This window comes from Neomonachus schauinslandi, chromosome 11 (genome assembly GCF_002201575.2).
Source record: "Neomonachus schauinslandi chromosome 11, ASM220157v2, whole genome shotgun sequence".
NCBI classification, from domain to species: Eukaryota; Metazoa; Chordata; class Mammalia; order Carnivora; family Phocidae; genus Neomonachus; species Neomonachus schauinslandi.
Window position 1 is genome coordinate 102,321,045 of NC_058413.1, and position 12,543 is coordinate 102,333,587.

The 12,543-nt window shown below is 43.3% G+C and overlaps 2 protein-coding genes across 3 annotated transcripts; one reads left to right on the forward strand and one right to left on the reverse strand.

Moving 5' to 3' along the window:
* Positions 1-1,113: 1,113 nt before the first annotated feature.
* Positions 1,114-4,935, reverse strand: C11H11orf1 (chromosome 11 C11orf1 homolog). 2 transcript variants are annotated; one of them, XM_021696497.2, is made up of 4 exons: positions 4,883-4,935; positions 2,462-2,692; positions 1,895-1,961; positions 1,114-1,426 (listed from the first exon to the last, which is right to left on the reverse strand). In XM_021696497.2, the coding sequence occupies exons 1-4, from the start codon at positions 4,922-4,924 to the stop codon at positions 1,251-1,253; spliced, it is 516 nt and encodes a 171-aa protein (XP_021552172.1). In that variant the 5' UTR covers positions 4,925-4,935; the 3' UTR covers positions 1,114-1,250. The 2 variants fall into 2 exon arrangements, with proteins under 2 accessions (XP_021552172.1, XP_021552174.1); XM_021696499.1 differs by lacking the exon at positions 1,895-1,961 and having other exon boundaries at positions 1,330-1,426.
* A 395-nt stretch (positions 4,936-5,330) lies between these two features.
* On the forward strand, positions 5,331-9,227 carry FDXACB1 (ferredoxin-fold anticodon binding domain containing 1). The gene is made up of 5 exons (XM_021696249.2): positions 5,331-5,521; positions 5,732-5,888; positions 6,793-6,996; positions 7,398-7,556; positions 7,927-9,227. The coding sequence occupies exons 1-5, from the start codon at positions 5,350-5,352 to the stop codon at positions 9,104-9,106; spliced, it is 1,872 nt and encodes a 623-aa protein (XP_021551924.1). The 5' UTR covers positions 5,331-5,349; the 3' UTR covers positions 9,107-9,227.
* Positions 9,228-12,543: the final 3,316 nt, after the last annotated feature.

The following is a 12,543-nucleotide window of genomic DNA, read 5'->3' on the forward strand; positions in this document are numbered from 1 at the left end:
CAGTTCCCCACTTTGAAAGACTCATCTTAAAATAAAAGAGCCCTTACCCCAATTCTCTAAAAATACCCTAACATCCCCCCTTTTTTTTAAAAAAAGATTTTATTTATCCATTTGAGAGAGAGTGAGAGAGCGAGCATGAGCAGGGGGAAGAGCAGAGGGAGAAGTAGACTCCCCGCTGAGCAGGGAGCCTGACGTGGGGCTCGATCCCAGGACCCCAGGATCATGACCTGAGCCGAAGGCAGACGCTTAACCCACTGAGACACCCAGGCGCCCCTAACATCCCCCTTTGAAATTCTCACCAAGATTGTATCAAGTTGATGTGCCTCCTTGCTACAGGTTTAATCACTCAGCTTTGTTTGATGAACAGGTTTCCTTGATGGTCTTTGTGGGGGAATAAAAAATCGACAGTCCTTATCTTTTTAAGATATATACTAAAATCTTTATAGACAGAAGGATATCATTTCTGAGATCTGCTCCAAAATTAATTAAAAAAATAGATAAAGTATATAGGGATAGTTAAGATCCATCAAAAATTGTTGAAGGTGGGTAATGGTACATGAGAGTTCATTATACTACTCTAATTCTGTATGTTTTAAATCCACTCTAATAATTGTAAAAACTTATTTTTCTCTTTTTTTAGTCCTTAAGAGGGCATGTTCATTAAGATCACAATAGAGTTACAATATCTGTCTGTGATTGCCAGGCTCACATGCAGGAAGCACCTAGGCAAACATGCTGGATTTTGGAGTTCTGCCACGGATGGAAGGTGGGGGAGAGCAAAGTAGTTGCTGATTTGAAATAATTCTTTTCTTTTTTTTTAAAGATTTATTTATTCATTTGAGAGAGCGAGAATGAGAGAGAGTACATGAGAGGGGGGAGGGTCAGAGGGAGAAGCAGGCTCCTCGCTGAGCAGGGAGTCTGATGCAGGACTCGATCCCGGGACTCCAGGATCATGACCCGAGCCGAAAACAGTTGCTTAACCAACTGAGCCACCCAGGCGCCCCTGAAATAATTCTTTTTAATCCCCTCCTACTACAACCTCGTAATTTGGAACTAAGGGCAGATATAATTAACTTAAATTTGACATTTAAATCTTGATTAAAACAAATAAAAAAGGGGGTAGGGAATATTTTCTGTGCTTTCTTTATTCAGACAGTGAACTGTGTTATAGTCAGCTAAATTCTTAGTTGTGCTTAGAATGTGCTCCCTCCTACACTTTACTCTGGAAAAATGAAGCTTCTTATTCTGTCTTAGAATCCTGGACCCTGAAATGGGCAGTTAGGACGATTCCACATACATGCAGAGTGATGCCCAGTTTGAGGCTCTGAGTAGCTAGTCATATAAGTTGACTTTTCTGTGCATTTGTATCGAGGAGGATCCAGCTCAGGTTGATGTCTTGGAAACCAGTGAGGCTCTCTCTTAAACCCTGAGGGAAGAGAGAAGAGAAGGAAAGGCAAGTGGAATCAGTCAACAACAACGAGCCTTAGTAACCGGTCTTGTTCTTATTTCTGAGGGAAAATTTTTGAGTCTAGTGAAGCCTGTCAAAATTGAGAAAAGAGAAAAATCAGGGGCGCCTAGGTGGCTCAATTGGTTAAGTGTCTGCCTTCGGCTCAGGTCATGATCCCAGGGTCCTGGGATTAAGTGCTGCATGGGGCTCCCTGCTCCACAGGGAGCCTGCTTCTCCCTCTCCCTCTGCCTGCCACTCCCCCTGCTCGTGCTTGTGCTCTCTCTCTCTGTCAAATAAATAAATAAAATCTTTAAAAAAGAGAAAAATCATTTACTCATTCATGCACTTATTCACTCATTCAATTTACTTTTATTTGAGCTCCTTCTATGTTCCAGACACTGAGTTAGGTCCTGAGAATATAAAGATTGAAAAGAATAGTCCACCTACTATGAGTTGAAAGTGGCATTTTGTTGTTATAGCTCATATCATATGTTGTTTCAAAGTAGTGTCCAAACTGGAATGAAAAAGTAATCAGTTGAAAATATAGGAGTCTACACTTAATGTTGAGAAATAAAGGACACAATGAAATGAATTTTAACAGACTGTTATATTTTGGATTAACTAGAGGTCTATATGTTGTTAGTCTACATTCTACTAACTTTCATATCCTTTGTTTACTTGTTTGTTTAGGAGACACTTAAGGGAAAAATGCAGATAAATGACAAGTCTAGGTAGGCAGCCTGAGTCAGAAGACATATATTTATGTAGATGAAGAAAGTCTAAAGAGAAGCAAGAGAAAAGGAGTACTACCCATACTTTTACTACTTTACTATTCTACTTGATAGTAAAATAGGACAGCCATTCCACCTAAAGACTGCTGTCCACTCCCAACCACCTCACTGAACAGAGAGGCCTGAGAGATCTCAGCATGGAAGTTATCAGATTCCTACTTCTAAAATGGCCACTGGTATTTCTTTTGCTAACAGAAGGAAAGAGAAGAGAAAGTTAGATTACCTGGGAAGGCAAGGGTTTGGGCTGCACGATATTCCTTAGGTCATATCTTTCCTGGTTCCAGTTTCCCATCAGGGTACGGTTTGAATAGGCATTCTCATTAGTGGTACATCTCCATCCATACTGGAAAAACTTGGACATATCATTCCAATCTGTCCACACTTCAGCATAGCCATCTGCATTAATGAGGCTGCCATAGTGTGGATTAGCTAGGAAATAGGCAAGGCGCTGTCTCTGGGAAAAGGCGAGAACAGAAAGGCTAGTTGCATAAACTAGGGAACAGAAAAGGCATTCATCCCTTTCTCACCCCTGGCCAAGTATAACATAAACACACCTTACTAAGGATCTAGGCTTTCCTCCCAATTTAATTGTGGTTCTGTTTCGTTCTCTCCTGGTCCATGAATCCTTTGACCTAGTCAATCACAAGTAGCAGATGGCTATGTACATTAAATGCCACCCCCCCAAAGACGGGAAAACCTTCAGTATCCCCAATACTATATGGAAAACTAGCTAAATGTTCAGGAAATTTTGAGATGTAAGAGTTTAAGGACTAAGGATATTACTATAGCCAAAGAGAATAGGGAAAAGTGAAAGTTGGATAACTAGATAACACAACAAAGGTTCAATAAATGATAGTTTCCTTCCTTCTGGTCTCAGCTCAAATGCCATTTCTTCCATGATGTCTTCCAAGTTAACTTCTCTCTCCTTTGTCTCACACAGAATGGTATCTTCATATCTTTAGCTTTCTACCATACATTAGAATTCTTCAAGTATATGTTGAATCTCCTATGTTGAACTGTGTACATCCCTTTAGGAGAGGCCCTGTGTCTTATTATCATACCCTCTCCCTCTGCCTGCTCTCCCAGTCAATGGTGCTTTGCATGTATCAGGTGACCAATGTCTGAATTTCAACTTTTTTGTAAGGAATCAAAAGCCTAGCCATTTTTATTTTGGGCCAAAAGATGACCGTGGTCCCTTGGCTTGGGGGCAAGACAATACCTTCACTGAAGAAGAGCATTTTGATGCTGAGTGGCTTGTGTTGTTTGAAGAATTTGTAGGAAAGTGACAAAAAATATTATTCAGCTGTTCCATTTTCTTTAAAGGAAGAGGTATCACCAAACTTGGCCTTCCCGTTCTCCGAGCAAAGAAAGAATGTAGGTCACCCAGATCACCATGGCCAGGAGGCCATGATTTGGGAGTCACCACCCACCGAGCCACCTTTCCACAGGTAGGGACAAAGTCAATACTGTAGCTCTCATACCATGTGCCTTTGTGAAGAGAGATGTGTGCACTGATGTCAACAAATAGCATGATGACTAAAGAGTAATTCCTGCAAAGTCTGACAAGCCTAGTACTCACACTGTAGACCAAGAGGACACTGACCTTGGGGCTGTAGGGACAGACATCACCATCCACTCAGTTGCCCAAGGCCAAAACCTATGGCTCATCTTTGACTCTGATTTCTCTTTCAACCCCTTATATCCATCCAAACTCTAGGTCTTATTGATTTTTGAATCAGACCACTACCCTCCACCCCCTGCCAAGTTCCAGTTTAGATCACTACCAGCTTTTGTCAGCATTATTGCTGTAGTTGACTCTCTGATCTCCTTGCCATCAGCCTTGGTCTTCTCCAATCCTTTCTCCATAGTAAAGAAGAATGGTGTGAAAATGAAAATCTAATTGTGTCATCTTCCTATTTAAAAGCTGGCCACTGTTAGAATAAGACTCAGGCTGTTAAAATGGCTTACGGTGTTCTACATGACCTGGCCCCTGCTTACCTCTTCCTTCTCCTCTGTTACCCACTCTCCCTCCACCTACATTTCAGCCAAACTCTACTCTGTTTCACCATCATGCTTTTGCAAATACTGTTCCTCCTGCCTCTTCACTTCTCTTTACCTGGGTCAGGTGTACTCCTCCCTTAGCTTTTTTCTTTTTTAAAAAAAGATTTTATTTGAGAAAAAGAGAGAGAGCGAGTGAGCGCACAAGCGCGGGGGTGGTTGGGGGGGGGGAGAGGGGCAGGCAGGAGAGGGAGAAGCAGACGCCCCGCTGAGCAGGGAGTCTGATGCGGAGCTCATCCCAGGACCCTGGGATCATGACCTGAGCCGAAGGCAGGCTCTTAAGTGACTGAGCCACCCAGAATTCAGGTTCACTTCATTTAGGGAATCTTTCCACTTCATCCCAGAAGTTGGTAAGGTTCTAAATCCTTCTGTGTGCCCTACAGCACCCTGAGTGACTCCTCATAGCGCCGCATCCCACTGTACCAGAATTGCCTCTTTTGCTGTGCAGTCTCCATCAGACTATAAGCTCAGTGAAATCACAGGCCACATCTTATTCATCCATGTATTTAGCCGCCCTCACAGTGGCCTGGCACATAACAGGCACTCAGTATTTCTTGAATGAATAAAAGGTAGGAGATAGAAGCACCTGGAGAAATCCCGCGCAGCCGAGACAATGGACAGCAGCCATTTCGGACGAGAGGAAGGCTACCCTGTGTGACAACAAGAAGCAGAACACAGCCCTACCTCTCGACCTCGGCCCCGCCCCTGTCCTTTCACTCAGAACTCGCGTCGCCCGGGCTCTGTCCCTGTGCGCTAGTAACTGCTTGTGACCTCATGCAGGTGTGACGAAGTCGGGCTAAAAGGCATTTATTTTGACACTCCTGAGGCTGTGAGGGAGTGAGGGGTCGGGGTGGTCGGTGTCTCGCTTTTGCACTCATTGGCTATTTTCCCCCTGAAGTCGCGGCACCAGCTTCTCAAGCCAACTGGACGCTGTCGGTGCATCATCAATCAGCGACGGACGATGAAGAGGCCCGCAGAGACCCCCCCCCCACGGAGGAAGTGACGTAAGAAACTGGCGCCTCCGAGGACGCGAGCGGGGAGGAGGTTGAGGCCATGGCCCCTCGGCGCCTCCTGTTGGTTGGGGAGGGGAATTTCTCCTTCGCTGCTGCTCTGAGCGAGACCCTGGATGCGAGCACCCGAGTAACGGCCACCTGCCTCCAGCGCCCGGCCGACTTGGCCCGGGATCCGGTGGCCGGGGAGAATCTGCAGCGCCTGCGCGAGCGAGGTAGCGAGACCAACCCCTCCGCGAAGCCCCGCCCCGCTGCTGGCTCGGCCCGAAGTGGAAAGGGTGGGGACGTGTGGCTGTAGGGCACGCGTGGCTTGCTTTTGAGCGTCCGGTTCTCTGAAAGCCGGCAGTGGGCTTGTACCTGGGTTGTCTTGCACTGTCCAGGTTAGGCAGGTCTGGAGACACCCTCCTGTCTATATTTCGTGCTAGGTACTGAGGTACGTTTTGGTGTGGACTGCACCCGGCTGGCGGATGCCTTCGAACTGCACCACAGGGAGTTTGATCGAATTTATTTTAATTTTCCGCACTGTGGACGAAAAGCTGGAGTAGCTAAGAACAGGGAACTGCTTGCCAAGTTTTTCCAGAGGTGAGGAAATGAAACCGCTCACAAGTAAAATATTTAAGATGTACATTACATAGTTACTGCACTCACACATTTTAGTTTGAGAAATAAGGCATACGTGTGTAAGTTAAATGTGATAGGTTTAGAGAGACTATAAAGCTCCAGAGGAACCCACAATCTAGTTGGAAAGACAGACATGTAACCCTAAATGTTAAATAAAAGTACAAATAGTATGTATGCTCTTGGGTGTGTAAAAGGAGGATCACCTATTTTGGATAAGGCAAAATAATGGTAGCCAGTATAATCTAATGGCTAAAAGCATGGATTCAAAATCCCCACCCACCACTTAATAGTTGTATGATTTGGGGTAAGCTTACTTGACCCTTACTTGCTTTTGCTTCTTCATCCATAAACTGAGGATATTGAGGGTAACTACCTCAAATTAATGTGAACTTAAAACAGTGCTTTACACTATTATACCAAAACGTGTGGTACTCTTGGAGGACTCTAGGGGTCATAGTTGTCAAGAAGGTTTTCACACAGATTTTAAGTTAGTATTTGAAATACAGAATTTTAATAGAAAGGGAGTGAAAAGAACAATTTTCTAAACTGGGAAGAACAGCCCAATCAGTGAGTCACGTATAGGAACTTCGCAGACATTGACCTTTCTATGACATTAGATGAACAATGCAGATACAAAGCCAGGTAATACCCTGGTCAAGCACTAGTATCAGTTAATAGTTGAACACTGAATTTACATCCTTACTTCCAGCTACTTCCTTTGCATGTTTGAAGTCTATAGACCTTTGTAAAAAGACACGATTGGATTTTAATTATTTCACAGCCAAACCAAGTATATACAGCTTGCTTTCTATGATAATTTCAACTTGTTTCTGATAAATTGCTGGTGTCCACCCCTCCCTATTAGCTGTAAAGATGTTCTTGCAGAGGAAGGAGAAGTGCATGTGGCATTGTGCAGAGGACAAGGTGGGACTCCTGCTGATAAGCCCACGAGAGAATGGCACAACAGTTGGCAAGTGGTTGCCATGGCAGCTCTGGGCGGATTCATCTTAAATGACGTGCGTCCCTTCAGCTGTGAGGCTGTCCCAGGGTACAAGTGCACTGGATATAGGTGAGTAATAACAAACATCTAAGCCTTCCTCATCTCTCATACTAATAATGAAAAAAATCTCTTAGGCAAACTTTCCCCTACCAATTTCCTGCTTTGGTCTCTAGAAATGCTTGCTTTTAAAAATAAAGACAATAGGGGCGCCTGGGTGGCTCAGTCGTTAAGCGTCAGCCTTCAGCTCAGGTCATGGTCCCAGAGTGCTGGGATCGAGCCCCGCATCGGGCTCCCTGCTCAGCGGGAAGCCTGCTTCTCCCTCTCCCACTCCCCCTGCTTGTGTTCCCTCTCTCGCCGTGTCTCTCTCTGTCAGATAAATAAACAAAATCTTAAAAAAAGATAAAAATAATGGCAATAAATAAATTAATTAAAAAAATGACAGACTCCATACTTGGTGACTATTTTGCCAGGAGTCAAGATAAGTCCTTTCATGTAGAAGGTGCTTTGAGCCATATCTTCACCCGGAGCTTACCCTTTGAAGGTTCACAACCCAGAATCTTCAGGATCAAACTGGGTGACCGGTGGTTTTCCTTTGCAGAACCAGATGCACTTGTAGGAAAGTTGAACAGGTAACCTGCTGTTTTACCAGAAATTACTTCTTTCTCTAGCTCTATCCTGATTGGCTTGATGGCAACTGTGTATTGAATGGATGCTATATAAATTGTTAATGATGTTGGTGCTATGAATACTTGTCAGTCTGGCCTTACACAAGCCTTTTTAGAATTAAAATTTGTCATATTTTCTGGTATATCATACGGATGGTGGCTGTCAGAGTTCTGAAACACATGATATCTGTTTCTGGGAGATAATTTTTTTTATTTGCTTTTAGGATCATCTTAAGGATAATTCTTTTCTATACAGCTATTTGTGCTTTTAATTCTAGATCCATTATAATTATTATTTGAAGTTAAAAAGTTATTTTTATGTGTGTTTAAACAGAGGTTTCCTAGAAACACCTTCATGTCATCCTATCAGAACCATTAATGAGAAACTCATTGCTGAATTGGGCAAAGCTTTCCCTCTGAAGAGGCTGAAGTGTTCCTTCCCTTTTCTGCCAGAGGGAAGCACCAGTGATCTCACTTCCTGGAACTGTGACAGTCTGTCAGCTGCCTTTTGGATTAGCCTCTGTGAAGATAACTCAAATTCTGAGTCCCTGACTGGCGGGACAACACAAGACATGGAGGACTTTCTAGTGTTATTTTCAGAATTTAGCCTTCTCAAGGATCCTGGAAGAGACAGCAAGGAAGAAGCCCATGAAGAAATCTATGTCCAAACCAAGGTCTGTCTTAGACCTTCTCTCCTAGTTCATGTTCAGGCTGTCATCCAAGGACCAGACTTCCTCCCAGGTTCCCTGCATGTCCTCAGTGGACCTGTCTTTCGGAAGTGCCACATCTTGCCTTTCACCATGCCGGCATTTCATGAGACTTTATTTATCCTTGGGTTTAGTAAAAATCTGAAGGATGGTTATCTTCAGTCACTACTGGATCACCTGAAGGGCGCTCTCGATAGCCTTCTGATTCAGACATTGCTGGAGGGCTCTAAGCTGAGCAGTTCAGTGGAATTTGTCTTTCAACCAAATGGGAAAGATTATATTATTAATGTGAAGTCTCATAATTTTGGCTCAGATTGTGCCAAGGATCTGATTATTGGGTCTGTCACTACGTCTCTTACAAGCATTCACAAGGACCAGTGTTTTATGTTTGTGTCTATGAACTTGGACCTACTAGCCATGCTTGTCTGGGGTATCTCTGACTGGAGGATGTTGTGGACCTTTGATCACCGTTTCCTGAAGAATTTTGTTCCTGGGAAAATAGAACCCTTTAAAAGCTATTCCCTGTATCCCCCGTGTTATGTGCATGATATTAGTTTTTGGTTAGATGAGAAGAAAGAATTTGATGAACTAGAGTTTCACACGGTGGCCCGAGCAGTGTCCCAGGACACTGTCATATCCATACAATTCCTTAGTCGTTTCCAGCATCCAAAGACTCGACAGGTCAGTCTCTGCTACAGATTGACTTACCAGACATGTGACAAGGCCCTCACCCCGCAGCAAGTGGCATCAATGCAGTCCCAGTTTAGGAAGGAGATTCAGCAAAGACTACATGTAATACCTCGGTAGTTTAGTAAATTTACCTCTCAAGTGTGATCCTTGTGGGTATGGGTGCGGGTGCAGATGAAAAAGACCAATTTGGGGGGCCTGGATGGCTCAGTCGGTTAAGCATCTGCCTTCGGCTCAGGTCATGATCTCAGGGTCCTGGGATGGAGACCCATGTTGGGCTCCCTGCTCAGAGGGGAGTCTGCTTCTCTCTCTCCCTCTGCCCATCCCCCCCGCTTGTGTGTGTGCTCTTTCTCTCTCAAATAAAATCTTAAAAAAAAAAAAAGAGAACAAGACCAATTTGTAACTGGTAGTCCTTTCTGGATTGTGTTTTTTGTAAAATCTTTTACCTTGTGACTCTAGCCAATGTTGGTTGACTCTAAAGAAACTTGGGGCTCTGTCACTTAAACTCATAGACTGTAATGTGATTGGTGACCTTTGGAGTTGTACCGTATTTTGATCCTGAGTCATGAGTAGGAAAACTAACAAAACAGTATCTTGTACTTTAGATGCTTTATTTGTGAAGATGCAATAGAACTTCAGCATCATATTTATATTTTTTCCACACTGCCAATTCCTCTTCCTTTATCCCAATATGTATTATCTCAATCAATTTATGAGAGTGGTTTTTGGAGTCAGACCAACATTTATTAGCTTGGGTAAGTTAAAAAGTGCTCCATAATTAGTATTGGTATCATCATCATAACATTTATTCCATGGTTGACTACTGTTGAAGTCATGGAACTAATTAATGTCAGATTTAGAGTTCACACTTGGGTTTTTCTGACTCAAAAGCCCATGTTCCTTCTCCCATTGTTACTTCTCCTTCCCTGGTCTTCTTCACTAGTAACCTCTCTGCTGTGATTAACTCTAAACTTTGCCCTCCTAGATTTTGGAGCCTTCTGTTGTAAGCACCTCTCAGAGACACTGGGAGACTAGCTCAGCCCAGGACTCTACAGAATGGAGTCCTCTAATGTTAATTAATGTATGTTCCCATTAATTAATAGTTAGGCTCCGCGGATTGGAATTATATTGTAATCTCTGGGAAGGAAGTAACTGCCTTATTTGTTCGTATATTTGGAGAAAAGCATGTAGAAAGGCAAGAATGGAAGCCAAGATACAAACCAGGAGGTAATTACGGTAATGCCAATGAGAGATAATGGTGACCTGGACCAGGGTGGTAAGATGTTGTTGGGCTGGGTAATATTTAAAAGGATTTGCTGATGAACTATATGTGTATGGGTGAAGGGCGCAGGGCTAAAGAAACAGGAATCAAGCAGGACTGACTGCGTGGTTTTTGACCTGGAAGAACAGAAGTATCATTAACGGGGATGGGAAAACTAGCATAACATTCTGGGGAGTGGGGTAAAGAATCAAGGGATTTCTTTTTTTTTTTTAAGATTTTATTTATTTATTTGACAGAGAGATAGTGAGAGAGGGAACACAAGCAGGGGGAGTGGGAGAGGGAGAAGCAGGCTTCCCGCGGAGCAGGGAGCCCGATGCGGGGCTCGATCCCAGGACCCTGGGATCGTGACCTGAGCCGAAGGCAGACGCTTAACGACTGAGCCACCCAGGCGCCCCAGAATCAAGGGATTTCTTATGGACACATTTATTGCTTGTCTTTCTACACAGATTATAAACTAATTGAAGGCAGGTAATGTGATTATAGCTTTCTTTGTTTTTATTAGAGAGTACACACACATTTCTTATGAACACATTTATTGCTTGTCTTTCTACACAGACTATAAGCTAATTGAGGGCAGGTAATGTGATTTATAGCTTTCTTTGTTTTTATTAGAGAGTACACACACACCACACACACACACACACATGCACACACACCGGGTGGGGGTGGGGTTGTTGCAGAGGCAGAGGGAGAGAGAGAATCTCAAGCAGGCTCCACGCCCAATGCTGAGCCCAATGTGGGGCTTGATCTCATGACCCTGAGATCATAACCCAAGCCAAAACCAAGAGTCAGACGCCTAACCCACTGAGCCACCCAGGCATCCCTGATATATAGCTTTCTTCTACCCTAATAGTGGCCTAGTACAGGGACAAGGTAGCATTTGAGCTGGATCTTAAAATAAGGGCAGTGATGTGATGGGAGGATTGTCAGGCAAGGAGGACATCCATTCTGGGCGGAGGTATAGATAAGGGAGCAGTTGAGGCACTTTCCAGGCTAGTTAGTTGGAATGTAAATGTGTAGAGGAAAGTAGTGGGAGATAAGATTAGAAAAGTAGGTTAGAGCTGGATTTAGCTGATTAAAGACAATGCTGGAATATGGGATTTGTACTTCATTTGGCAGGCAATGGGAGAGCTGGTGATTTTTGATTAAGGAGGCAATACAGAGTAGTGCTTTTGAAAATTAATTAGACAGTGTTGCATAGGATGAATTTGAGATGAAGGACCTCTGTAAGGATGCTATTGTAGTACTCCTAGGTAGAGGCAGGGAGGGGCCTGCATTAGAGTGAAATGAGAAGGGGAATGAAAAAGGGATGTCTATAGGAGATAGGGCTAGGCTGGGATGTCTGAACTTGGTACCTAATGATTGCCTATAGGAATTGAGCAATATGATCAATCTCCATTTTCAATATTTGTGAATTTTTAGTATGAAATAATAATCTGGGACCCTGTCAAGTCCAGCACTCCCTCTATATAACATTCTAAGTATATAGCAGTGTATATTAAGTTGATGGTCGTTTAAGTTTGAACACCTAAAAGAACTTCATTTTCACTCCCCTCTCCACGTTTTATGTATATGTTGTCCTATTTTACATCTTTTTATTTTGTGAGTCCCTTTAATTTTTTTAGGTATAATTGATTTTACTACTTTTGTCTTTTAACCTTCATCCTAGCTTTATAAGTGATTATTACCTTTATGTTTGCTTTTACTCATGAAATTTTTTCTTTCTGTAATTGTCTTCTACTTATTGCGCCCCCCCCCCCCTTACAGAAGTCCCTTTAACATTTCTTGCAAGGCCCATTTCAGCACTCCCTGTACAAACGTTTCAGCTACTGCTACAGAGCTCCACAGGATGGGATAGAACGCTGTGATTGGGGGAGTGGGCAGGGTATCAGGAACAGATGAATAACCCCTGAGAGTCAGAGGTGTGCTATCAGGATCATATCAGAGATATGACATCAGGATCTTCCTCCTAATCTTCTGGGAAAAGCATGGGCTTTGTAATAAGACAGACCTGAGTTGGAATAGGGCTCCACCATTTCCTAGCTATGCAACCTTGGGCCTCAGTTTACTTATTGATAAGAACAAGGTGGTTGTATTACATTTAAAAAGGATAAAGTATGTAAATTGCTTACCAAATTGCTGTAGTAGAATGGCAGTGCCAGGGGTCTGGTTGATTTGTTGCACAGAATTTCTTGAGGCTTTCATTTTCCTTATTCTATATTCTGCCATTACAGCTTTGTCTCTCTGAAGCAGTTAATTAGCTACAGGCGGTCTC

What these genes read in the sequence shown, in the direction of transcription:
- C11H11orf1 (XM_021696497.2), bottom strand. Translation starts at nt 4,924, where the DNA reads ATGGCTGCTGTCCATTGTCTCGGCTGCGCGGGATTTCTCCAG. An exon ending in GCTGCGCGGGATTTCTCCAG is followed by an intron (nt 2,693 to 4,882) that starts GTGCTTCTATCT and finishes GCCTTTTCCCAG; the next exon opens with AGACAGCGCCTTGCCTATTT. An exon ending in CCAAACCCTTGCCTTCCCAG is followed by an intron (nt 1,962 to 2,461) that starts GTAATCTAACTT and finishes TTTTCATTCCAG; the next exon opens with TTTGGACACTACTTTGAAAC.
- FDXACB1 (XM_021696249.2), top strand. Translation starts at nt 5,350, where the DNA reads ATGGCCCCTCGGCGCCTCCTGTTGGTTGGGGAGGGGAATTTCTCCTTC. An exon ending in CTTGCCAAGTTTTTCCAGAG is followed by an intron (nt 5,889 to 6,792) that starts GTGAGGAAATGA and finishes CCTCCCTATTAG; the next exon opens with CTGTAAAGATGTTCTTGCAG. An exon ending in CTTGTAGGAAAGTTGAACAG is followed by an intron (nt 7,557 to 7,926) that starts GTAACCTGCTGT and finishes GTGTTTAAACAG; the next exon opens with AGGTTTCCTAGAAACACCTT.